Source organism: Rhinatrema bivittatum, chromosome 2 (genome assembly GCF_901001135.1).
Source record: "Rhinatrema bivittatum chromosome 2, aRhiBiv1.1, whole genome shotgun sequence".
Classification (NCBI taxonomy): Eukaryota; Metazoa; Chordata; class Amphibia; order Gymnophiona; family Rhinatrematidae; genus Rhinatrema; species Rhinatrema bivittatum.
The window spans coordinates 799,770,536-799,798,263 of record NC_042616.1 but is presented as its reverse complement, the minus strand read 5'-3'; the positions used below and the strand labels follow the sequence as shown (position 1 = coordinate 799,798,263).

The 27,728-nt window shown below is 41.7% G+C and overlaps 1 protein-coding gene across 6 annotated transcripts in view; it reads left to right on the top strand.

The window, feature by feature from the left end:
- LOC115085754 overlaps nucleotides 1-27,728 on the top strand; it is a 1,125,639-nt gene that overhangs the window by 809,991 nt on the left and 287,920 nt on the right. For all 6 annotated transcript variants that reach the window (XM_029592129.1, XM_029592132.1, XM_029592131.1 and 3 more), the window contains 2 exons: nucleotides 12,225-12,315; nucleotides 22,081-22,155. In XM_029592129.1, coding sequence (XP_029447989.1) covers nucleotides 12,225-12,315; nucleotides 22,081-22,155 — 166 coding nt within the window. The remainder of the gene's footprint in view (nucleotides 1-12,224; nucleotides 12,316-22,080; nucleotides 22,156-27,728) is intronic.

Sequence of the window (27,728 nt, the reverse complement as noted above, 5' to 3'; positions counted from 1 at the left end):
CAACAAGTCTGTTTCTGTTGCAGAAGTGGTGCTTTCATCCTCCAAATCCTTTCCTGGCTTTCCATGACATCAGTCAAGCAGAAGTGAGTTTAAAGAGCATCCCTGGGAAAAAAAAACAACTAAAAGAGACAACGATTTCTGCTGCAGACAATCTTATTAAGGAAACTAAGTGATGCTGTTTGTAATACAATATTTAGTCAAACAGTGGTCCCAAATTAAACCAAAGTGGACAAGAACAAGTCAGGTACAAATAAAATGAATGCACTGTTAAAAGCAGAGAAACAAGCACCAACACTTAAACAACAATATGTGAAGCAATCAGTTATTACACTAGTTTAACAAGGATAGGTGCTAATATATACATCAAAATCAATAATCAGTGTCACACAATTAATACAGAGTTAAGTATATGTAAAGAATGGAAAACAAACCAGCAGGTGGATGGCAAAGCTCAGTAGGGACATTTCAGGTACATTTAAAATAAAGCTTGTGGAATAATCCTGGGGGTGTGAAGCGCTCGGGAGCTGCTGGTTTCAAATTAAAGAGCAAACTGAACCTTTCTGTGCCTTCAGCACATCTTTGTACTCTCTCTGTGAACATCAGCCTCTGCGCCTGTATCTATTCCTAACAGATGGCTCAGTTTGCTGTTTAATTTAGAGCTAACAGCTTCGGCGTGCTTCGCAGTCTTCAGGATGATTGTCCTTTTTCAGCACCTTGCCCTCCTACCTCGTACACTTGTTCGTTTATTTAAGCGGTTTATATACCTATCATACCAGAAGATCAGAGCAGTTTACAAAATCGACATTCATATTATAGGTCCACAAGACATTTAAAACGTATTAACTTCTGTTTCAATAGCCTTCATACATGAGTCAGTGAGTTGTTTTAAGATACTTTATATCACTCATTCCTTGTCGTTCATTCTTCTAACATTGACTGTTTTTTTAATATTGTAGTTCTTTGCATATTGGTATATTATATGCATTTATGAAGAGCCAGGTATTCAGCTCATGTTTGAAACTCTTTCTTTCTGTTAGCAAACGTAATGTCTCTGGTAGAGAATTCCACAGCTCGGGGCCTGCTATTCTATATCTTATTTGTGTTAGGTGTGTACTTTGCGTTGTAGGCACAGATAATAGTCCTTTATTTTGTGATCTTAGTGTTTGCTGTGGTGTGTATGGTTGGAGAATCACACTTATTATGTTATGCATGCAAATTTTCTCTCATGCATATTCATTGTGGATATCCTGAAAACCCAACTGGCTGGTGGGCCCCCAGGACAGGGTTGGGGACCACTGCCCTATAGGACGAAACACGTTCTGATCAAACCAATCATAAAAAATAAAACTGGCAGAATAGATGACTGGGACAATTACAGACCAATATCCAAAAGTTCTAGAAAAAGCAGTGTTATATCAATTGGAAAACCACCTAAAAAGCAATGATATTCTATACCCAAATCAATTCAGATTCAGAAAAGATCACCTGCCCATATTGAGGATGGCAACAAACATTTATCCGCATGAGCAGAAAAGCCGTGCACTTAAGTGTTAAAAACAAGGAAGGCTGGGAAAGGGAGCCCCTTCTGGCAGTCTTAGAAAACCTAAACACAGCTTGGCGAGGGGGCGGGATTTGGTTCACAGGTAAACATCAGTAGCCTGAGCCCGCTGTATATGCCTACTACTACTACTACTACCGCTGCTGCTACTACTACTGCTGCTGCTACTACTCAACACTTCTATAGTGCCACATGACATACACAGCGCTGCAGAAAAATACACAAGACAGTCCCCACCCAGTAGAGCCCACAATCCAGTCAAAAGAGGCTATAAGGGGGACAATTAGGGGTCCCATTGCTGCTTCCAAACCAACATGGGGGGCTTTATACACCCCTTCAGTGAGTACGCAGAGTGATGGCAGATGCCCATGCCGCGACACAGCAAAAGCTCCCACAATACTGCGGAACAAACATAAGGGGAGGAAAACCCCACGGGAGCTGGTAGCTAGCAAGGCCTCACCAGTCCTTTTTTTTTTTTTTTTTTTTCTTTTTTTCATATGTATCGTTTTAAGGCAGCTGGCTTCAAATTCATTATGGCACTCTGGCCCAAACGTGGGGAGCGGTGCCACAATAAAAGCTCAGGACCGATCCAAGATGGCGTCCTAAGGAGAGGACGCATTGAGAGCAGCTCCTCGGTTCGGATTGTTTTTTCTTGAATAGAATGCCTCACACAAAGAGGAAGGGGAGGGTGAGACTGGAGTCCGCAGTCGCCGCCTCGCCAGATCCCCTTCAACCTAAAATCAAGGGCTTTTTCAACGCGGCTACTAGTTCCACCCCAGAGAGAGGAGGTCTGCGGCGCCGGGTGGGGAGCACGCCCAGACGCCATTGGATGCGTCAACATCTCTAAGCCCTGGGGCGCCCGATACTCCCTCTCCCCCAGTCCATGACGGGAACCCGGAACAGGCCTGGACTCGGCAACCGGAGGGCTTAGCAGGAGCTCAGGAGGCAGCGGCTGTTTCCGGGTTAGGACCTGTCGGAGGGAAGGCGTGTGCTGACGCTCGTGAAGAGCGGGGAGATCAGTGGAGACCCACCGTGCAGAACCCGGTGGATGAGAACATGCCTATGAGTGCCATCGGTAGGGGAGAGGAACCGGCAGACGAAATGCAGAAAATCTCGGAGGTCTGCCGGTCTAAGGAGGTAAGCCCAGATCTCAGTTTTAAGCTAAGAAGACCGCAAGAAATAACTTTAGATGTTGTTTGGAACGCCTTAGTTGCCTTGGAGAAGGCAATCTCCACTTTGACTGTGGCAGTGACTAATATTCAACAAAAAGACAATGAAATTAAACCTGTGTTGGATGTTCAAGAAAAGAAAATTAAAGAAATTGAATTAAATATGACTAAAATTAAAGATACTCAAGTGACAATGATACAAAATGAGGCAAATACTTTAAACAAGCTGGAATCCCTGGAAAATTCTCAAAAATATTTAAATTTGAGGATATTAAATTTTCCCTCTATAAAATTAATACCATTACGTGATCAACTTAAGAAATATATGTTGGAAGTTCTGCTATTTCCGAATGAAGCCATACCACCTATTTCTAAGATTTATTTTGTATCAAGAGCAACAGAAATTATACATACAGAACCAAATGTTCCTCCAGATTTAGGGGTAGATTTGACTGGCTTTCTTGAAACATCTACGTCAGAACAAATAGAATATCGGGGAACTGTATTGTGTACTTTTGTTTTTCCAATGGACCGAGATTCAGTGTTGAAGTGTTTCCTACGCAATAGAGAAAAGCTTTTCTATGGCGAAAAAATAAGAATATATCCCGATCTTTCAAGAAGTACTCAACTGCGCAGAAAACAGATGTTGGAGATGTGCCAAGAAGCAAGGCAGCTGGGCGCAAAAATTACAATTAGATATCCTTGTAAATGCTTAGGGCCAGATTTTAAAAAGCATTTACATGCGTAAATCTGGGTTTTACGCATGTAAATGCACTTTACTCGAGTAAGTGGGCTTTTGAAAATTGCTACAATATAAGCCATTGAATCATCCATAGGATTTATTCGCATAAGTGCACTTTACGTGAGTAAATGGCTTTTGAAAATTGCTACAATAGTAGTTACATTTATGCGCGTAACTCCTTTGAAAATTACCCCCTTAATGTATATAAATAATAACAAGTATATATATATATTATGATCCATTACACTTACGTTCCTTTTTGGATAATTATCAAACTGAGACAGTGGCACCTCAGTAGTTTGGGCATAGATGATAAATAGTATTCTCTCCTTAAAGATTTCTTATAATTTTTGAAACTATATGATTTATGCTCCCTTTGACATCTTGGATCCCCTTATATTCCTGATTTATATGACTTAAATAATTGTAAGAGTCCTGTTTAGGATATATTTTTATTTGGTATTAGATATTGTGGTGGGGTATTGCCTTATGAAAGTATAGATGATTGGATATGTCGTGATATATTGAAATATTGTCTCTTTGTCAATTATTGAAAACTAATAAATAATAAAAAAAATAAAGCTCAGGACCGCGAGTGTCCCCGTGACTTCCTTATCTCAATCGTTGGTCAGGCACCGGCATGGGGAGCCTGGGATCTGCAGGTCTGCCTCACTGCCACCACTGAATAACACGTGTGCTGCAGTCCCCACCCCCCTTTTTTTTTTTTTTTTTTAAACACAGCAGGCGATCGTCCTCACACAATCTGCTGCTGCTGCTAAGCAGATGTCTTGTTCGTTCCTTTGGGGAACGATTACAAACAAAAAGTCAGCTGCTATCCTGTCAGAGGCGTCACGCTTGTGTCCCCCCACCCCTGAAAATTAAGACCGAGAAAAGATGGACGTCCAGATTCTGCTGCCACCCAGCATTGATTTTATGCTTTTCCACTTTGGATTTACTAAGGTTTTCCATTTTGATCTGGGTCACGGCTAAGGATACCATCTCGTGTTATGAATTTTAAATTGGATAGAAAACTTTGCTTAAAAAATATGTTGTCTTAAATTTATTCATGCTAATTAAGACTTACATTACTGGTACATGATTATTCTCATACCTGTTGTTCTCTCTCTTAAGGCTGAGTGCTTGCTTGAGTGTTAATACCACAAGCTTGTATGATACCAGTATAATTAATTTCACGGGTGATACTTGGAACCTTATTGTGATTTGGGGTTGATTTTGTACCTGACTTGTTCTTTGGTTTACTCGGTGATAAGGATGTGCATTCAGAGGAAATACGATTTTCCGTTTTGGTTTTACAATGTAAGAAAAATGAATTAGGTTAAGTCTTTGTTTCATTAAAAATAAAAAAATAGGGCCATCACTGCCACTAAACCTCCCTGCTCCCCTCTCCGCAAAGACCCATACCTATCCGGGACCCCTGTTCCTCCTGTCCCACAGCTGGCGCTATTGTAAATGGTACCAGCAGACTGAGACTGGTGTCACTGTAAACATTTTAAAAAACTGTCAATAAAGGTAAGAGGGCCTAGGGAAGGGGGTGCTGGGAAAGATCGGAGGAGGGCCTGGGAGTGGTGTTTGCTTTGGTTTGGTTTTTGGCTATGAACCTAACATTTTTTCTTCTGTATTTTGGTTTTTTTTAATTTTTTTTAAAGAAACAAAAATAAACTATCACAAAAGAAAAATGAAATAGGAAATGTCTTTGCATACTCTTACTGTGCAACCATTGTTTGAATGAATATGATGTCACAAACGAGACAACCTAGTCCTCTTTCTAGTAAGTTAGGTGGTTGCAGATTCACTGTCTTTGTTCTTCATCACGTGAGACAGGTCGCAGGATGCAGCTTTCCCCTTCCTTGACTTCTGTGTTATAGGGCAGCAGTGGCCCCCACAGGGATCCCTTTGAAGGAGTATGGCTGAATAGTTGGGTCAAGCTAGCGTAGAGCAGAGGAATATATTTCTGCCACAGCCCCCTGCTTGCAGGCTGCTGTACTGGTCTAGTATTGTTTGCATATAAGCGAGGGACCTCTACTGCCTGTGTGCCTTTTTAGTTTGGGCTTTAGGAAAAGGAGGAGCTTTTCTTAATTTTTCAGAGTAAAGGCCCAAAATCTTGGCTGAGGAGTCTTAGAAAGTAGGAGATAAATTTCCAATTCACACCCAGTGGTTGCTAAATTAACTCTAAGAGCTTTTTGAATAGTTTACCGTTTAAGTAATTTTTGTTAGGAGGAAGTTTCTATCTACCCTTCCTATCCTTGAGGGCAGAGAGTGCATTGAAGACGTTTACTTTTTTCACTCATCTTGGTGCCCCTGGGTCCGAGTGATTCCTTTGCTCATCTGGCTTTTGGTGATGATGTGGGTATATAAATGGTTCCAGAACCAGGAAGGAGAGAAGAGGAACTAAGTCCCCACTCTGGTGCTCACAAATAGCTAAGAAAGTTCCCATAAGGTACAGGAGAGAAAAAGAGGAAAAAATTGGATATTTCAAGAGCAACTGTGGGATCCCCAGATATTTCCAGGAGAGTCCTTAAGGGGCCAGGGAGGCTTCACATTCTATCCAAGGATAAAGAAAAGACCCTGAAGAAATGAACAAGGCATCAGAGTCACAGATTTACTAATTTCACTTATTTATTTATTTTAAACATTTTTATATACCGGCATTCGTCATGGACATCATGTCGGTTCACAGTAAACGGATTAAGTTTGGAAATTACATTTTAACAGGGAAGTCAAAACTGGGAGAGGGGGTAACGATAGGCAGCTAAGAAAAGATAGGGTAACAACAAACAAGGTACCTCGCGGAGAGGAGATGAAGTAAAAACATAGTTCCTCAATATGAGAAATAGGGAGTAGACGTATTGTGGTCTACAATGGCACGGATTGGTGACTTTTTAATCTGGGTAAGCTTGGTTGAACAACCATGTTTTCAATTTCTTTTTGAAGTTGTTCATACAAGGCTCGAGGCGTATGTCAGGTGGTAGTGTGTTCTAGTGAGTGGGGCCTGCAATCGTGAGAGCACGGTCACGTGTGGAAGAGAGATGGGCTGTTTTTAAGGAAGGCACAAGTAGGGTTCCAGAATTTGCCGTTCTGGTGGGTCGACTGGACTTAGGAGTTGTAAAAGGGAGGTCTAACCAGTTGGAGTTGTGCGTGTGGATTGCTTTGTGAATTATGGTGAGTGTTTTGTAGATAATGCGTGATGTTATAGGGAGCCAGTGTAAGTCTCTGAGGATGGGGGTGATGTGGACATATTTGCGGGAGTTTGCAATGAGTCTCGCTGCAGCATGTTGTAGCATTTGTAGAGGTTTAATGGTGGAGTAAGGGAGTCCAATGAGTAAGGCATTGCAGTAGTCCAATTTGGATGTAATGGTGGCTTGGATGACTGTACGGAAATCATGGGTGTGTAAGAGAGGTCTAAGTTTTTTGAGCATATTAAGTTTGAAAAAGCAGGCTTTGAGTGTAGCGTTTACGTAGTTCTTCATACTTAATTGATGGTCAAGGATGACTCCCAGGTCTCTGACAATATCCATAAAGCAAGTGCCATGTCCTTCATGTTTGAACTAAGTTTATGTTGGAACACAGCTTGTTTATTGGCACCGAAAGGAAGAGAATACAGTTAATGCTCAGGGCTTAGGAGGTTTACTCTCCTCCCCCTATGGAGAACCCTCCATTGAGGGAAAAAAAAGAGAAAGACTATTGGAGACTTAGCCTTGATGAGTCATTCATGATCAGCTGAGTCTGGGTTGCACAAAATAATTTACAAAACCATAAAAGCAACATAAGAGAAAATGAAAAATAAGAATCTATAATTGTTAAACTTTTCAGTGACCTTTCATAGGCGCACACTGTAGTTCAAACATGCTTGAATCAAACAGCTCCTCAAAAAACCTTTACCTGGACCATACCTACCCTGGTAACTATTATCTTCTCTTTCTCCTGTTGTTTACATCCAACCTACTTGAATGTGTTGTCTACCTCCATTGTCTTGAATTTCTTGAATCCCAGGCTGTTCTTGATCCACTCCATTCTGACTTCTGCTCTCTCCAGATGGCCCTGTAATACTTTCTAGTGACCTCTTTATAGCCATTACTAGAGGCTACGAATTAGTCCTCATCTTTCTTGACCTATCCACTGCATTTAAACTTGTTAATCACAGTGGTACTCTGTCCTATTTCACTTCTCTTTTTATCTTTTCTGTTGCACCTTTAGTGTATCTCTTTGTGAATCTTCTTCTTATGCTGTCCCATTTTTGGTCAGTATGCCATAAGGCTCTTTTCTGGCTCTCTTATGGAGAGGAGGAGTAGCCTAGTGGTCAGAGCAATGGACTGTGAACCAGGTAAGCCAGGGTTCAAATCCTGCTGCCACTTTTTGTGACCTTGGGCAAGCCTTTTCACCTTCCATTTTCTCGGGTACAAACTGAAATTGTGAGCCCTCTGGGGATAGAGAAATACCTATAGTATCTGAAAAAGTGGAATATGAATCAAATAAATACATTATATTTATTTCCTTGCTGATCTGATCTCTTCCCACAGCTTTCAATACCATCTTTTTGCTAATGATTCCCAGATTTGTCTGTACCGGAACTTTTATCTGAAATCCAGTCTCAGATCTTGGCTCCTTTATCTGGTGCAGCTGCCTGGATATTCTACCATCACTATAAACTGATCATGGCCAAGACTGAACTTCTTATTGAAATTCAATTTCCCTTTCCATATTTTTCTATCTTGGTGGATAACACACTCTTCCTTCTTGTCCCTTTCTCCCACATTCTTGGAGTTTTCTTTGACTTCTTTCTCTCCTTCTCTGCTCACATTCAAAACATTGCTGGGATATGCCATTTCCTTCTGTATAATATCACCAAAATGTATCATTTCCTTTCGGAATGCACTATCAAAACCCTTATCCATTCTTTTGCCACTTCTCATTTGGACACTACAATCTCCTCCTCACAAGTCTGCTGCTGAACCGTCTTTGTCTGCTACAGTCTGTTGAAAATGCAGCTGTGTGACTTTTCTTCTTCCAGCATCACTATGACCATGTCACCCCTCTTCTCACAGCTCAATGTTGGCTGCCTGTTTGATTCTACATTTGGTTCAAACTTCATCTAACCTACAAGTGCATTCATTCTGCAGCTCCACGTGTCCTCTTCTTTATCTACCCCTATGTTTCTCTTCATAATCTCTCTTTGTTGCATAAGCTGCTTTTATTTTTGCTCCTCTTCTCCATTGCAAATGCTAGACTCTCTGCTTTCTACCTTGCAGCACCATCTGCCTGGTGCAGCCTTCCTGATTTGGTGCATCTTCAATGTGTTCAACTTAATGACCCACCTCTTTGAAATTGCTATTAAATTGAACTATTGCCGCCATCGTTTGATTTTGCGTACTTTTTGTTTATGTCCAGTATGTCTAGCGGGTTCCAGCAATACCTATGATGCAAAAGGACCATGTCTATCATGGATCCCCATTATAGATGTGCCTTTGCTTGGGAACATTGCATAATGTTCATGGGTGCCACGAGTGTGTGACAATGACCCAGATAGGATGCTGGTCCCAAACTGGAACTTATGGATAGACTCTTTGGAAAATGGAAGATTGATGCACCAAAGGCATCAACATTGCAAGACCTCGGAACAGCACCAATGGGGGAGGAATGTCATTGACATGAGGAGGGCTGTTGAGTCCCTTGAAGCCATCAGCTACTAGGGAACTTGGAGACATGCCTTTCTCTGACTTCCCGCTCAAAGAAGGTGTTGGGTTCTGCCTTTTTGACTCTGGTATCAAGATCTCACTCATGTTGAGACTCGAGAGATTGGTTGAGCAATATTTTTTATATACACTGATAGCCAAGTAAGAGTATTCCCCTTGTATTTTTATACATATTTGACTTACGGTGTGGTTGTGTACTAATATTTGTAAGGAGCCTCTGGTTTCCTTACAAGAAGGATTGTACTAACTAGCTGGGGAGGCTCAGAGAGATTTAGTGAAGAAAGGTTTTTGTTTGACTTCCCCAAATGGGAGCTGCAGATAGTGTGCTCTAACAGTATATAAATCCCTGCCACCATCTTAGAGCGTGGATTCTTAGTTAGATTTCAGTTAAACTTTAGTGGTTGTGCTTTATGTTTTTCGTTAGTGTAGTGGGACCCTCGGTTGGCTGCACTTTGGATGCTATATTGCCAGGGTTCATCTGGTGGCGGGTGGGGTGGAAGCTTGACGTCCTAGGCATAGCCATAGTCTGTGGTCACTAACAGTCCTTCAAATCCTACTGGTCTTCTGAAATTGGACAAAGGGTAATGCTGGAATAATAAAAAGCAAAAAAACAAAAACAAAAAAACCCCACACCCTCTTTCTCTCTTAATGAACCTAAATCCAAGAAACAGAATACGTTTTTGAGTCTAATTTTGATGTTCAAAGCACAATTTCACTTCAAGTTTGTAAATTAAAATCCAAGCCAGGATGGGAAATATGAAAACTAACATGAGGAAAAAATGTCTGTCACTGTATCCATGCCTCTTCTCCTTGTAGCTTTTTGCTCCCTTGCATCATCATCCATATCAAGTGTCCTTCCCCTCTTAGGGTAGAATATCCCCATTACAACTCCAGCATTTAAAAAGGTGGAAAAATCCCCTGAATCCAAAACTAGCCTTTCAAAATCATTCCAGCCACTCCTACTGGACTGTACAAAAATTCTCAGCTCTTTTCACCTCTTGCCTTACTCTTTCATCAATGGTGAAAAAAACCAGTTCAGACCATCCAGATACCAGGAAGAATCTGTAGGAACTGGCTCTACTCCAGCTCTGGAAAAGGTCCAAAATCCACGCAGAGCGGGGCGTGCTGATGTCACCGCGAGCAGTCGTGCTCCCTTAGAAGCCTGTGGCATTTTTGCTTTTTTTTTTTTTAGTTTTTGTCCGAACTGGGCTTTCCTTTTCGGCGGTTCCAGCAGAGTGACTGGACTTTGTTCACTGCTTACTATTCTCTTGCCCCGCCAGAGGATATCGGTAGGGGAGAGTGGGGATGCTGGGATTCTCCAGCGTTGTGACATGCTTGCTGTGTCTGACTTTTCTTTTTTTCTTCAGTCATTTTGAGTTCCTGGACTATGGTGGCCTCTCTGTGTGTATTTTCTTTTCTTTTTCTGGGTGACACTGGCTTTGGGGAGGCCCTGTTTTGAGAGACTGTCTGCCTGTTGGCGAGGTCTGCAGAACCGCGATGCTTTGCCAGAGATACGAGGGTGGTCTTTCTTGATGGGGGTTGTGGACTGTTCTCCTGGTTACTGGTAGGATGGGGAGTTTAGGTATGGGTGCTATGGTTGAGTGGGTGCGAGTGGGTGGGCATCCATCCTGGCAAGGAGCTTTGAGGTTCAGGGATGCAAGTCATAGATGGGACCTGGGGGGCAGGGAGATCTATGCTGGGAGTCTTGTCCCTAGTGAATATAGAGGCAATGGTAACAGTACAAAGGGTTATTCATGGCCACTATTACTGTCTGTTCCATTAATGTGGACTGCTTTCACTCTCCTATTAAAAGGAAGAATCTACTCACTGAGCTAAGGAGGGGAAACAAGAAAATTCAAATATTGCCCAAGAAACTAATGATATGGGTGAACACAGTGAAAGAGAAGCAATACTGCTTTCAAAAAGTGTACCTACCAGCCCACCTGTACATATATTGTCTATTGTTAATTTATTTTTTTCAAATGTTCCTATCAAATTTCTCTCTTTCCCTATCCTTCCTACTGCTGTCCTCTCTCCTCCTTCATTACTGCTCCCCCCCTTCCCATCCCTGTTTATTGTATTTCTCTCTCTTGTTATTTTGTTAGTGTAAAGTTGCATGATGTTCCGACAAATGTCGGTATATAAAATTCAACAAATAAATAAATACACAGCAGATTTTATTTCATAGTCAGTCTCCCCACACGGACCCATGTTTTGCAAGGGCTGCATTGGGAGGGACAGCTTACATAAGGTTTAAAAAACAATTTCACAACAGAACAAGACCTAGGATAGTGAGGCTATGCTTCCTTTATTTGGATTTAAATTCATTTTTTTAAAATTGCATAGCACTTTGGAAGACTTTGATTTGTATGGCTTTATAGTAGGTCTTGTTCTGTTGTGAAATTGTGTTTAAACCTGAAAACTAAGTGATTGCCCAGTGCTGCCTGTACTCAAGTTGTAACTGTGTGCAGGAATAATTTTCAACGTGAACTGCACCTACAAGTTTGCCAGGGAAAATCAGTATTATTTATGCACGTTTTTGCTGTTTAATTTATGTGGGCTGTTACAGGATTAGCCCCAAAAGGACCAAGGTCAATTGCATTCTCCCTTTTCTTTGTTTCCTCCTATTTTTTTCCTCTTATGCTGCCCTCCACCCTAGATGACATGCTTGAGGGACACTTGCTCTCACCAGCCAGGAAAACTGTAAAGAAATCTCTGCAAAATCACACACTCAGCTCCATTCCTTTGGGCTTCAAAGGATGCAGCCCTAGTGGCAGTCATCTTGCTTCCATCCCCAGGATTGAATATGCTTTTTCTGCAGCCTGCCTGACCCTTGTCTTTCTGCACTGCAGCCTGAGCTACAAGGGCCAGTCCCTTTCCATTAATTTGTAATTCCTAGAAAAAGGATCAGCGTAATTAGATCTTATGTTCTGTTGAGAAGTGCCGGAGTTAACTTAGCATCATCACGTTGGCACATGTTGAAAGACCAAAGGATAAAACAATCTTTCACCCTAATTTGTTACCTGGTTCTTTATTTCCCACAGGCATGCCACGCAGCAGGAGACGAACCAGACCATCACTTCTAGCACCAAAGCTATCAAGCAGCTCTCGGAGATCGTCAGGGGCTCTTCTCGGGTATGTGCCTTAAAGACATGATCAAGATAGGAGGATTGGTTCTTAAAATCAAAAGCAAGAAACTTAATGTGGCAAGAGGTTTAAGACCAGTGATCTTGTTGTGCAGTAATCAAGGTTTCTGGTTTCCTGATTTTATAAATAAATTCAAAGTTGACAGGTTTATGTAGCAATAAATCACAAATGAGGAAGAACTCGCATATCTTCGTTAGACAGGAAGCAATAAAACAAAAAAACTAATACAAGTGCTCTGCATGGATGCTGCACATTCTAGGACTGTAAAGATGGACGTGCTCGTTCTCCTATTTATTTTTTAAGGGCATTTCTTATCTGCCAATCCAAAAAGAGCTTACAGTGGAGTAAAGAAGGAATATAAAATAAAATGCATGTAGCAGATACTATGAGAGCTCCAGACTCTGTCACTTCCCAGTATCAACTCCTTGCCTCTACCCTTGACAGTGGACCTTGAGACTCTTGCTCTTCCTTGCCTAGTGTAGCAAGGGTATAGGAGCTGGGATGAGGTTGCATTAAATTATGTAGCTGGTCCCATATAAAAAATCCAAGGGAGATTTATACTTTAAGAGGTGATCGCACATATGTAGGAAGAGATACACACATATAGATATTCTGGAATATAATCAGTTCCTTTAGTGGAGGTACTATATTGGATGTTGAAAGAGCAATTCACAGACCAAAAGTTTGAACAGACAATAGTGTTCATTTATTTACTTAGGGAACAATTTTCAAAAGTATTTCTGCTGGTAAACTGCTGTTGCTCCATTGAAAAACAGGATTAAATCAGCCATAACCAGTGACATCATCCAACAATGCTGATAGGGATCCAGCTCTCAGGGGAATCTTTCTGAGCATGCACGGAAGCTCTCACATATAATCACTGCCTCGTAAGTCCCACAGTCGTTTTTCGTTTGAGCTACCACATGGATGGATTCCCATTGTCCTTTGAATTTTTGCTTGAATTTGCAGATTGCAAATTCTTTTTTCACTGCTGCCTTGACAGCTATTCAAAATGACCTGCTAAATTTAACCCAGAAAAGCATGGAAAAATCAAAGGCAATGAAGTCTACGGTCAGCAGGTTCAAAACCTGAGAGTTTGGGTGCTGGATGTTCCATCATGGGCGCCCATACCATGTGCTACTGCTGCCATGATACCCAGAATTGGCCTAATTGTGACATGATGTTTCTGTGGACACTGCAGACCTGTGCCTGGAAGATGGAGAACCTATGGATATCTCAAAGCCTCCGTGTGAAGGCAGGTAGCACAGCCTCTCACCCCCCGCCTCCCCTCCCCACCCCAGAGTAAGATCTCCTCAAACTCCTGACACCATAACAGTATTGACGATTGTGTCAGGCATCGGCCACACTTTTTCTGCAAATCAACTGGGAAGGTTCCCCCCTGTAGTTGCTGTTTTTTGGATCCATCCCAAGTCAGGGATTGAGCTTGGTGTAGAAGCCTAAGTCGCTGAAGGAGGCATTTCGAAGAACCATTGCTTTTAAATTTATTTCTATCTCCTTTGGTGACTCTAATTCAAAGTTATGGTTTTAGCAGTTTTCTGTGTGGATGACATTCAAGTCCTGGCTTCCTGTTCTGATCCCAGTACTGAAATTATCAAACTTAATTCTCGTCTTGATGAGATTGCGACTTGGTTAGCTCATTTTATTTCATTTTCATTTAATAGGATTTATTAATCGCTTAACACAATAATGGCCAAAGTGATTTACAATAAAACATTCATACAAAATAAGTGTAAAGGATATACAACAAAATAAAAACAATACATAAAAACATCATTAAATTAATAAAACAATAGTATTATGTACAAAACAAAAATATCTGACTTGCATATAAGGAGATTGCTAACCAGTAGCATTAACACAGTCAGGAAACCTGTTGCAAAAGAAAGGTTTTAAAATCTTTCCGAAATGTTTTACTGCTGGGGTTTAGTCTTAGATCCAACGGCAGACAGATCAGAAACCTGTGGGACTCCTGTATCCATAGAAATTACTTGTGATGTTTTATTATTATGTTTTACCTGAAAACAACGGTTCTTAAAGGAGGAAAACCAATCTTAAATTTTTCCAGTAATGCCGCATTCCTGTAAGCAAAATAAAAATAACTCATGATCAACAGTGCCGAAAGCAGCAGAGATATCAAGGGACACTAGGAGAAACTCCCTCCCACTATCAAGCCCTCTAGGAAGGGTGTCAGTCAGAGATAAAAGCAAAAGCTCTGTACTCATAGATTTTCTAAAACCAAATTGGTGGAGGTCTGAAATCTCATTTTTTTCCGAATGGGTTGTTAATTGTGTCAGGGCAATGCTCTCAATTACTTTTGCGACAAAATGTAGGGAAGAGATAGGTCTATAACTGTTTAGATCAGCTGAGTCAGATGTAGGTTTTTTTTTAAATCTGTTTTACTGTCGCCTTTTTGTAGATATCAGAAAGATATCCTTCCTCAAAAGGCTTATTTACAATTATAGTCAAGATCTCAGCATAGATTAAAAGTAAATTCCCGCAAATCTAAGGCTATTTGGCTTTATAGACATTCCCTTGGGTTCCAGGAAACCTCTAAAATGAAAGGTATTGATATCCCATAGATTGCAGTTACAAAAATTGTAGGTATGAAGTTGGATGTATTATTGTCGATGTCTGCTCAGGTCTCTGGTTTAACTCAGTTTATTTTCTATGTACCACACATGATTCATAGGTTAAAACCTTTTTTGAAAAAGCCGGAGCTTACTGTGATCACCTGTGCTTTTGTTCTTTCTTGGCTTGACTATTGTAATTCCTTATATATCGGAATTACTGGGGTAGCTTTGAGGAGACCACAGGTACTATAAAACACCGCTGTTAGAGTAATTTTCAGATCCCATAAATCTGAACATGTGACACCTTTATTTAAGGAGCTGCACTGGCTCTTTGTCAAAGCCAGAGTAACATTCAGCCGGAGTTGCTGAAATTGCCTTCTCCATGGGAAATTAGATTGGAACACACTAGTAGGATGAAGTCCTTTTTGTACCAGGCTTCTTGTTATGGAATACCCTTCCCCTGGACTTACACATGAAGAAAAATTATTTGAAATTTAGGAAACTGTTTAAAGCCTGGTTATTCTCCCAGACACTTTATTAAAAGGGAAATCTTAATACCCGTGCGCGGGTGTCCATATGTGCGCCTGACATTTGCATGTTATAAAATCCACTACTCACGCGGACCTGATTTCATATTGTCGCGCGCATGTGCGCGTGAATGCCGACTCACATGGATAAGGGGGGAAATTTTATAAGCTGTGTGTGGCGACGCGATAGGCCCTGATTCCGTTCCTTTCCAGTTCTCTCTAATAAAGGAGCTGACTGGAAGGGGGAACTTTCTAAACCCCCTAACTAACCTGCCTCCCTTTTCCCCTATCTGCCCTGACCCCTAAAACCCCACTAACTACTCTACATTTTTTTGTTTTATTACTTACCCGCGCTCTGGAGCAGCAGTAAGTTGCACGGGTCCGATGTTCCCAGCGCGCGCAACAACGGGGCAGTGCTTTAATGGCGTTGTCCAGGCCCGCCCATTCCCCGCCCAGTCCCCATCTCCAGCCCGCTCCTTTTTCGGCAGGTTTTTCTTCTGTGAGTATCAGGAGATAGGCGCCTAGCCGTGGGCCTTTGAAAATATGCGTGGTGTGCGCGCAGCCCGGCCAAACACAGAACTCCCGGTATAGGCATGCATAGGTCTTTTAAAATTAGGCCTTAAATGTTTTATATATTTTTTCTGCCTTGTTTTTATTGAGTTTTTTTGCTGTTTTAATTTTATTTATATATTATGTAATTTTATTTTATTATATTGTTTAACTGATTGTACAGTACATTGCTTTGATTGTTTTCTGATCTTATCCAGTGCCTTAGACATTGACTTTGAAAGAGAAGTGGAGGATGTCCTCTGCAGAGTTGGGCCCCATATTACCATCAGCTCTCTTCGTATTGGACAGGTGAATTGTCAGAGTAGTCACTTGACATGCCAAGTGTGTCAGGAGCCTAGTGTTGAGTAGCGTAGTACTCCTTAAAGTTTGAAACAATTCTACTCTGGGCCCCAAGCATATAGGCATTGACACAGGTACATCACCCCAAACCTGTCTTGCTGCTGTCTGCACTGAAACAGTCAAATGTTCAGAGCAGGAAGCCTCTTTTGCCTGTCAACATTAATCGGTCTCTGTCTCAAGGAGCCAAGTTTTAGGCCACAGAGATCTTTAGCACCAAGATCTGTGAGGTCCTGGAGTTCCATTGAGTTGGGGTCTTGGGAGTCCTGGGACCTTGAATATTGAACAGAAGATTACTGTTTTGAAGAGGAATGCTCTACTGACCTTTTAGCAGGGTTTTCTGTACTGTAGGCAAGGAATATTTATTTATTTATAGAATTTATAACCTGCTGATCAACAAATCTCAGCAAGGTACAGGTAAACTTACATAATTGCATCTCGATATAACAGAATAAAACACAGAAACAAAATGTTTTATTTATTACCATGTCCCTCCCCCCAAACTGAAGCCCTTACAAATCAATCCATCGTCCTGACCTGAAAAACACTAAGCTTCCTGCAGTAAGCCAGATTCTTATGGCCTGGATTGGCCACTGTTGGAAACAGGATGCTGGGCTTGATGGACCCTTGGTCTGACCCAGTATGACAAGTTCTTAAGTATCAACGGCCAAACAGAAGAGATGTGTCTTCCCTTGTTTCCTGAATAGGTCACCTCCTGAAGATCTTTCTTTCCTGGAATTTGTACAAAGGATGTTTAAAGCCTTCCTCTTTTATTTGTAAGTTCAGGGTGAACCCAGGGCATTTCCCAACCACATCAAATACTTGTGTGAACCTAAGGTGTTGATGATGTTTTAAGCAAGCAATGAGGCATGGGTTCCTTATGTCCTCTGTGAAGAAGGGGGGTCGTGGACCTATTATCACAGCTTGTACCTCCAGGTGACCTATCTTTGGGTATTCAGAATATGCTGGTGGACCACCTCAATAAAGTCCTGCAATCTTGATTAGAAGGTTGCAGGCAGCCTGTTCCTGTATTGGGAAAGACAATTGGAAAATCAATCTACTTTGTTCCATGAAAATGAGCAGTTACAGATCAGCTCCCAATATTTTGTGCTAAGCTAGGCATGCCCTATGTGTACTCTCTTACTTCGACTCATCACCAGGATTGTCCAGATGATTCTACAGGTGTTACGCTTGCCGGCCACAGCAACGTGCGGTCGGCCTCTCTTACCTGTCGGGACCCCGGAGCTGAGCTGCCCTCTCTTGCAGCAACGGGAAGATGCCGCCACGCTTTTAATGGTACATACAAAGGAGAGCACAAACTTACATTTAAACAAGTACATAAAAAGAACAATAAAACAATAACATTTCATCTTAAAATCAAAATAAAATCAGTCCAATGTAAGTGAAAATGCATAAGGGTTTCTCAAGAGCTAAGAAACTCACTATCTATTTATATACAGACACTAATTACAATCAGAGAAGGCACAGGTGTGGATACCTACCTTTAATTGCCATCTCAACCTGTGTGTGTCAACTTGAATGTATATTATCAGCTCAAACATTCAGGGGGCTGATAATACATGACCGTTTTATTATTTCCTTTATTGCTATGGTTTGTTTAATGATAGTGCTATTCTGTTTACTTTGAAACTTATTAAAAATAATTGACATGTTTTGTCTGAACACTCATGTTTTCCTAAAATGCTACACATCTTACAAATTCTGCCTGGACTAGGTAAACGTATGATCACAGCGTTAAATGCTGTAAAATAAATTACTGCTAAAGCATATTTTCTTCATGTATAATATTGCTAAAACACACTTCTTTCTAACAAAATGCTCTTATCTCCCTCTTAGACTGTTTTATCATGCCCTTCATGGGTCTCCCACTGAGTCATCTTTCTCCACTGCAGTCTGTTCAAAATTTGGCTGCAGAGACTTATCTTCCTTCAACGTTGCTATTACCATGTGACTCCTATTCTCAAGGCTCACTACATTGGCTCTCTGTCTGCTTCTACATACAGTTCAATCTTTTCTGAGCTACAAATGCATTCACTCTGCAACTCCTCTCTCTGTATCATTTATCTTGATCTCCATTTATTGGGCAAGTCGCTCTTATCTGTGCCCTTCTCCACTACAACTACCTCATAACTCTGCACTTTTCATGTTGCTACACCAAGGGGTAAATTTTAAAAGCCCTGCGTGTGTAAATCCAGTCGGATTTACGCGCCCAGGGGACTTGCGAGCTGGCGCGCACCATGCCTCGGGACGCGTGTAAGTTCCGGGGCTTTGCTTGGGGGGCGTGTAGGGGGGGTGCCGCCTCGACACGCAGTGGGGCATCCGGGGGTGGGGGCCGGGGGCGTGGTGCTGGCATGGGGGCATGGCCGAGGCCTCCGAAGCAGCCCCTGGGCCGGGGAATGGCGTGCCGCAGCCAGCCGGCACCCGCAAGTTACGCCTGCGTAGGGGAGGGTTTAGTTAGGGATGGGGGGAGGGTTAGATAGGGGAAGCCGGGGCGGGGGGGAGGGGGGGCCGGAAAAAAAGGCCTTGAAGGGATCGAGGAAAGCCATCGGGGCTCGGCGTGTGCAAGGTGCACATGTGTACCCCTTGCATGCGCTTACCCCGGATTTTATGCCACGCGCGCATATTATAAAATCGGGCGTAGATTTGTTTGGTTTGCGCAAACAAATCTACGCCCACACATATGTTTTAAGATCTGCCCCCATATGTCTGGGACAGGCCATATCTCTGGCCATATTGTAATCCAGTCTAAAAATTCACCTTTTTGAGGCTGTTTTTAAAACTTAATTACTTTTCTATTATAAATACATTTCCCATAGACTTTTGCTTGCCATGTAGGTTTGTTTTGAGAAGATTGTAAGCTCCATGGAGCAGAGACTGCCTCTAATTTGTATCTGTACAGTGCTGCATATGCGTAGTAGTGCTTTAGATATTATTAGTAGTAGGGATTACTGTAACTTTCTCTGCATGGGTCTTCCTACATTTGGTTATTCATAGGTTCCAACATACCTAGAATGCCTCCACCATTTAGGCTGTAATCCCAAAGATCATATTCAAACTATTCTAGCAAAGTTGCACTGGTTGCCAGATAAATTCAGAGTCAAATTTAAGATTCGTGCACTGATTTTTAAAATGCTTAACCTGATAATATGCGCTATTTACTTTGTACACCATTTGGGTAATCTACTGAGGCACTCTTGGGGCTGTCAGTTCATCAAGAGGTATGATTAGCTCCCTGGAATACATCATTTTCCTAAGCTGCTCTTTCTTTTTGGAATTTACTGCTGAGGGTGGCTTGATTATCAATACACTTATTGCATTTTAGAAAAGTTAAGGCTTTTATTGATTATTGAGATGCTTTTCAGTATGAAGATCCAACAATCAGTGTTGATGAGAGTCAAAGTTTGTTGACTGTACTTTGTTTTTATTTTCTTCTGTGCATATGTTTAGTTTTGTTTTAGAGGCTGTTTATAAAGGCCTCTTTTGCTGGCCCTCCGTGGTGTTTACCTAGAAAAAAATAATAGTTGACTGTTGGTTTTACCTTCTTGAGGGTCCAGATGCGTGATGGCTTCTGTAAAGGCTTTAAGAAGAGTGAGACCCTCATTTTATTATTATTTTTATTCCCTAGTCATATATTGATGCCTGGGTGACCTATTTAGTGCAAGCTGCTATATATCTATTTGTAGCCCCTGCGCCAGCTTCGCTTTCTCAGCAGGGGCACATGTGGGAGATCATGGGCCATGGCTATACCCATGCTCCTGGGAACTTCCTGCCCTGAGGGTGTGGGTGGGGGGGGGGGGGGGTGTCTTTCAGGGCTCTTAAGGTTTTTCTCTGTTGGCAGAAGGGCTGAATTAGCAATGACACTTGGGTGATATCATCCGACCACGCCAAACGGACACTTCTCTCTAAGCTCTTAGAGCTTATACTCTACCATGCACCTGTAAGAATTCCCATGCGGGTGTTGCCTCGCGAGATCCCTCTTTTTTTTTTTTTTATCTGAGCCTCAGCATGGACATGTGTCCTTTATCTCCAGGAACATTTGTTCCTACTAGTCATATTTTCATACCTTATTTTGATTATTTCATTGTCTCGCTGTCTCAGCAGCCCCCCAAACAGGACATGTCAGTGCTACACCACAGAAAAAAAAGTAACAAAAGAAAAGTAGATTTCTTCCAGAATGTCTGGCTCCAAGAAGTCCACAGTGAGAGGTTTCAAAGACTATATATGCGATAAGAAGAGGTCCATTACCGACTGATATGATCCCTTGTTACCGTTGCCTTGAAGTGGACCATGACCAGGCAAACTGGTATTGTTGTGGCCCCATGACTCCATGGTGACAAACGTCCAGGGCCTGGAAAATGGAGGAATTGCAAAGACCCTGAAGAGTCTTCAGTCGATCCTCTTCCCAGAGCAGGACCTCTTCAAGATTCCTGGGTGTAGAGGTGAGCAGGAGGTCCTCTGACAGATCATCTCCAGCACAGGCCAAGTATTCTGGGTCAAGCAAGCCAAAAACGTAGAAAAAGAAATGCTCTGCAGAACTGGCAGTGCACCCGGCACCAAGAAGAGCATCAATTGGCATTGCCAACGCATCGGCCCTTGGCACTGCTGAAGCACAAAGCATTGGCATTGTCGATGCACAAGCCCTTGATGCACGGAGCCTTGATGCCAGTGATGTTGTGAGAGATGGAACAGGTTGCTCCATCATTGACACACCAGGCCGCACTACTGCCTACTCAGTTGTTTTCTATTTTACCCATACAAAGAGGTGGCAGAAGATGACGAAATGCACTTACCTCCACCAATCACCAGGGCAATGTCACCATTGCCTAGGCACTCCGGATCTTATTTGTTCCATGGTCCCCTTAATTTCGAACCAGCTTTAGTGACCAATGTAAACATTGTGAAATGCAGATTTCAGCTATGCTATAAAATGGCTGTGTTAAAATTGAGTATGGCCACTTTAGTATGGCCATGCCCCTTATATTCTACTGTTCCTGTGATTCTGGATGGGATAACATTTTGTGTGGGCTGCTGATCCATTGCCAGCAAGAAGTCAGGATATGCAAGATCTGTCTTACCTCCCTTCTCAATGGCGCTGATCCATTTGCTGTGCAACTTTGTTGTGCTAGGTTATAGCTAAAGTCCTTATCCCCACCCCTGGTGGCACAAAGTTTTTTCATTGTAAATTTAGCACCATTTTGTTAAGAGGATTAATGGCTGATCAGCTGATTACCTCTCCATTTACATATTTAGTATACAAGGCTGTGCTAAAATGTAATCCCTTGTGTTAGGGGCTTTGTATATTTTAAATTGTGTTTGCATTAAATTTACTGAATCATGCTTGGAGTCTTTAGGTGATCTAGCTTGAAAAGAAATTGGAATAAATAAATAAATTGTAAGGTTTTTAATGTGCTAATTAAAAGTAACATGCTTTAGTAAATAGTCCCCAAAAGGACTTCTAAATTAGGTTCTTAGCTTTTACTGTGGTCATATATCTTGATACCTGTTATACTGAGTAAAAAAAATGATAAAAATGCAAGTATGCCAGTCTTTTCATTACAGAAATACCAGTAAATGGAATGAGTCACCAGTGACAAAGGGAAATAATAATTGGCTGTTAGGTTACTGAAGGTCATGTGTTAGGATTTAGCCATAGATGGGTGGTTTGTAATGTGTTTAGTGCCCTATTCATTTTGTATTTTTAATTCCAGCAAGAGCGCCTTCAGTTGGACAGACTAAAGAACCAGTTGTCAGAATCTATCCAGCGCTATGGAACTGTGCAGAAGGTAAGCAAATTTAAAGCTTCACTTCTTCTGGATGCAAATGTCAAGGTATAAAATATTTTCCTCTTGAAAAGTTATTTTGTAAAGATAGTCTTTGCTGGGGTAGTTACTGCCTTGTTTTCCTATTTCAAAATCTGTGGATTTGAATTATTAGTACAGAAGAACCAACTTTCCTAATGCTTGGAGGAATAATTTACAAGATGAAAAGTCCATAGGTCCTCATCATTATGGAAGATCTACAATAACCCACATCCCACAAGCCTTTTATTATTTATGTATTTGTATAGTTTTTTTTTTCCTTGAAATGCTGTGCAAGTACATAAGAGAGGTTACAGTCCTCAAAAAAATAATCCAAGATATTTCAAACCTAATAAATTTGGAGTTTTACAGCTGGAATTATCATGTGGCATGGTCTCAGCATTACCACTCCTTCTCTTGTGTCCACAGAGAGCAGGAAGGATCTTTGTTGAAGCCTAATCCATGGGACAGCATCCTGTTCAGTGTAGTGCCTCCTCGCACCTTGCAGAGGCGCTGGTTTGATACTGCCCCACACAGTTTCCCTTCGGGTGGGGGTGGTTGCCAGTCAGCACTTTCTAGGATTTATTCTGATGTCTCGGGGGATCTGAGCTCGAGGTAGAATGCTGCAGGTTCATCAGTCAGATCTATCTTCTACATCAGAATTGATTGTCTTTGAGTGATACTGTGCCTTTCTATCCACACAACCTCAGGGAGCTTATCACCGAAATCTACAAAGTGACTACATAAGTCAATTTTTTAATCTTTAGTGCATTTCTCTCTTCGGAAGGTCTTTGCAGCGTCGAAATATACATTCCCCGCAAGGTGTTCTCTCACTTTTGTCACGAGGAAAATCTCCCTTAGATTATCTTTTCATTGTTATGACATTTCTTTTCCCTGAATATTTTCTCATTATTCATTTAATATATTCTAATCTTGCTTGACTGCCATCTCAGTTAATGGGAACTAAGTCCTATTTGTCGAGCAAATAAAAAATCTTGGGATTGTCTTTGATAGCACGTTGCATTATACCGTTCCCCTGCTGTTGGTGCTTACCTCTGGGTACTTTAAATTAAGATTGCTTAGTCATATTAGACCTAGTTTGGTTCCCCATGATTTTAGAACAATAATACGGACGTTTATTTTAACAACAATAGACTACTGTCATTCCCCATGTATGGGGTTGCCGAATCATGTTCGTTTGCTGCAATTATTGCAAAATTCTGCCTCCCTTTTTGTAACACAACTCCATTGCAGGAGCCCATCACTCCCCAACTTAGGCATCTTCATTGGCTACCGGTTGCACAATGGGTTAGGCTGAAACTTTCAATGTTGGTTTATAAGTTGCTTCACGCTGTTGCTCCTGGTTATTTAAGTAGTTTGTTTAAGTGGTACCATCCCACCTGTGTTTTATGATCAGCTGCATAGCATCCTTTAGAGATCCCAGCAATAAAAGAAGCTTGATTGCAGGAGACCAGAAATCAGGTACTCTCAGTAATAGGGCCATGACTCTGGAATGATTTACCAGATGATTTGCGCTCTATGGGGTGGATTTTAAAAGCCCTGCTCACGTAAATCCGGGCGGATTTACGCGAGCAGGACCTTGCACCGCTAGGCCTATGTTCCATAGGCCTACCGGCGCGCGCAGAGCCCCGGGACTCGTGTAAGTCCCGGGGTTTTTCGAGGGGGGCGTGTCGGGGGCATGTCGGGGGGCGTGTCGGATCGGCGCGGCGTTTTGGGTGCGGGACGCGGCGTTTCGGGGGCGGGCCTGGGGGCTTGGTTTCGGCCCGGGGCGGTCCGGGGGCGTGGCCGCGCCCTCCGGAACCACCCCCAGGTCTCGTCTCGGCGCGCTAGCGGCCCGCTGGCGCGCGGGGATTTACTTCTCCCTCCGGGAGGCGTAAATCCCCCGACAAAGGTAGGGGGGGTCTAGATAGGGCCGGGGGGTGGGTTAGATAGAGGAAGGGAGGGGAAGGTGAGGGGAGGGCGAAAGTGAGTTCCCTCCGAGGCCGCTCCGATTTCGATTTCGGAGCGGCCTTGGAGGGAATGGCGGCAGGCTGCGCGGCTTTGCGCGCGCCGGCTACACGACATCGGCAGCCTTGCGCGCGCCGATCCTGGATTTTAGCTGATATGCGCGGCTACGCGCGTATCTACTAAAATCAAGCGTACTTTTGTTGGCGCCTGGTGCGCCAACAAAAGTACGCGAAGGCACACTTTCTTAAAATCTACCCCTATATTTATTTATTTTATTTAGACATTTTATATATCGTCGTTCCATGTATAGATCACAACGGTTTACAAATTGGCATTCATAATTGTAATTCAGTAGGCAAGCAATGATTGGTAACATAAAGCAAAGGGTACAGAAAATTAAAGTGAAGTGGTAGTTTCTGCATCTTATTCTGTGGGTTGTTTTTAGAATCTTACATTCTCTCATTTGGTTTATTCTTCATGATTCTATTATTATCTTTTATCCTTCTTGTCTTTGTGGCTCAATGTCTTCAGATGTTTTTAAGTTAGATCATATATGTTTTTGAATAGCCATGTTTTTAGTTTACATTTAAAACTCTTTCTGTTTGGTAAAATACTTAGTGTCTCAGGCAGAGAATTCTAGAGCATTGGATCTGCCATGGAAAACACACAATCTCTTATTTGCGTTAGACGTGTGCTCTGTATTGTGGGGATAGTCAATACTCCTTTTGTTTAGGATTGTAAGGTTGTAGTGTCACTCCTAAGAAGCTGCTGTTATTGGAATGAATGATGTTGAATATTATTAATTCTTTATACTAGATTCTGGATTGTACCGGTAACCAATGCAGTGACATAAGCAAGGGTGTTATGTGATCATATTTCCTGGATTCTAATAGGAGCCTTGCTATGGCATTTTGTAATAGTTGTAATGGTTTTAAGTGACATGCTGGAAGACCTACTTTTCAATATATTTATAAATGATCTGGAAAGAAATACGACGAGTGAGATAATCAAATGTGCAGATGACACAAAATTGTTCAGAGTAGTTAAATCACAAACAGATTGTGATAAATTGCAGGAAGACTTTGTGAGACTGGAAAATTGGGCATCCAAATGGCAGATGAAATTTAATGTGGATAAGTGCAAGGTGATACATATAGGGAAAAATAACCCATGCTATAATTACACAATGTTGGGTTCCATATTAGGTGCTACAACCCAAGAAAGAGATATAGGCGTCATAGTGGATAACACATTGAAATAGTCGGTTCAGTGTGCTGCGGCAGTCAAAAAAGCAAACAGAATGTTGGGAATTATTAGAAAGGGAATGGTGAATAAAACGGAAAATGTCATAATGTCTCTGTATCGCTCCATGGTGAGACCGCACCTTGAATACTGTGTACAATTCTGGTCGCCGCATCTCAAAAAAGATATAATTGCGATGGAGAAAGTACAGAGAAGGGCTACCAAAATGATAAGGGGAATGGAACAGCTCCCCTATGAGGAAAGACTAAAAAGGTTAGGACTTTTCAGCTTGGAGAAGAGACGGCTGAGGGGGGATATGATGGAGATGTTTAAAATTATGAGAGGTCTAGAATGGATAGATGTGAATCGGTTATTTACTCTTTCGGATAGTAGAAAGACTAGGGGGCACTCCATGAAGTTAGCATGGGGCACATTTAAAACTAATCGGAGAAAGTTCTTTTTTACTCAACGCACAATTAAACTCTGGAATTTGTTGCCAGAGGATGTGGTTAGTGCAGTTAGTATAGCGGTGTTTAAAAAAGGATTGGATAAGTTCTTGGAGGAGAAGTACATTACCTGCTATTAAGTTCACTTAGAGAATAGCCACTGCCATTAGCAATGGTAACATGGAATAGACTTAGTTTTTGGGTACTTGCCAGATTCCTATGGCCTGGATTGGCCACTGTTGGAAACAGGATGCTGGGCTTGGTCTGACCGAGTATGGCATTTTCTTATGTTCTTAGGGAGTTACAGTAGATTAGGTTAGAGAAGATTAGAGTTTGTAAATCAGTTCGGAAGTCCGCAAAAGTTAATAATGGTTTCAACCAATGTAGTATTCGCAGCTTGGCATAACCTGTCTTAATCAATTTACTTATGTGCATTTTCATTGTAAGGTTCTCATCTAGCTGTATACCTTGGTCCCATACTTGATTTGAGGGATTAATATGAAAATTAACTAGATTTAAGGCAGTTGGTTTAACTATTGATGAGTTTCTTTTCAGCCAAATGATTTCAGTCTTTTTAGGGTTTAATGTTTAAGTTGTGTTAGTTCTTATTGTATTGCTGGATCATACAAGAGAGTAAATTATCAGTAGAATCTATATGGGTAGAAATCCCATGTGTGTTGGGTAAGAGTATAGTGATAGGAGTATACTAGCGTCCACCTGAACAAAATGGTCAGACAGATGATGAAATGCTAAGAGAAATCAGGGAAGCAAACCAATTTGGCAGTGCAATAATAATGGGAGATTTCAATTACCCCAATATTGACTAGGTAAATGTAACATCAGGACTTGCCAGAGACATAAAGTTCCTGGATGTAATAAATGATTGCTTCATGGAGCAATTGGTTCAGGAACCAACAAGAGAGGGAGCTATTTTAGATTTAATTCTTAATGGAACGCAAGATTTGGTGAGAGACGTAACGGTGGTGGGGCCACTTGACAGCAGTGATCCTAACATGATCAAATTTAAACTAATAACTGGAAGGGGGACAATAAGTAAATCTGCAGCTCTAACACTGAATTTTCAAAAGGGAAACTTTGATAAAATGAGGAAAATAGTTAGAAAAAAACTGAAAGGTGCAGCTGCAAAGGTTAAAAGTGTTCAACAGGCATGGACATTGTTTAAAAATACAATCCTAGAGGCGCAATCCATATGTATTCCACACATTAAGAAAGGTGGAAGGAAGGCAAAACGATTACCGTCATGGTTAAAAGGTGAGGTGAAAGAGACTATTTTAGCCAAAAAAAAATCCTTCAAAAATTGGAAGAAGGATCCATCTGAAGAAAATAGGATAAAACATAAGCATTGTCAAGGTAAGTGTAAAACATTGATAAGACAGGCGAAGAGAGAATTTGAAATGAAGTTGGCCATAGAGGCAAAAACTCATAATAAAAACTTTTTTAAATATATCCAAAGCAAGAAACCTGTGAGGGAGTCTGTTGGACCATTAGATGACAGAGGGGTTAAAGGGGCTCTAAGGGAAGATAAGGCCATTGCAGAAAGACTAAATGAATTCTTTGCCTCCGGGTTTACTAATGAGGATGTTGGGGAGATACCAGTTCCGGAGATGGTTTTTACGGGTGATGAGTCAGACGAAATGAACAAAATCACTGTGAACCTGGAAGATGTAGTAGGCCAGATTGACAAACTAAAGAGTAGCAAATCACCTGGACCGGATGGTATGCATCCTAGGGTTCTGAAGGAACTAAAAAATGAAATTTCTGATCTATTAGTTAAAATTTGTAACCTATCATTAAAATCATCCATTATACCTGAAGACTGGAGGGTGGCCAATGTAACCCCAATATTTAAAAAAGGTTCCAGGGGCGATCCGGGTAACTATA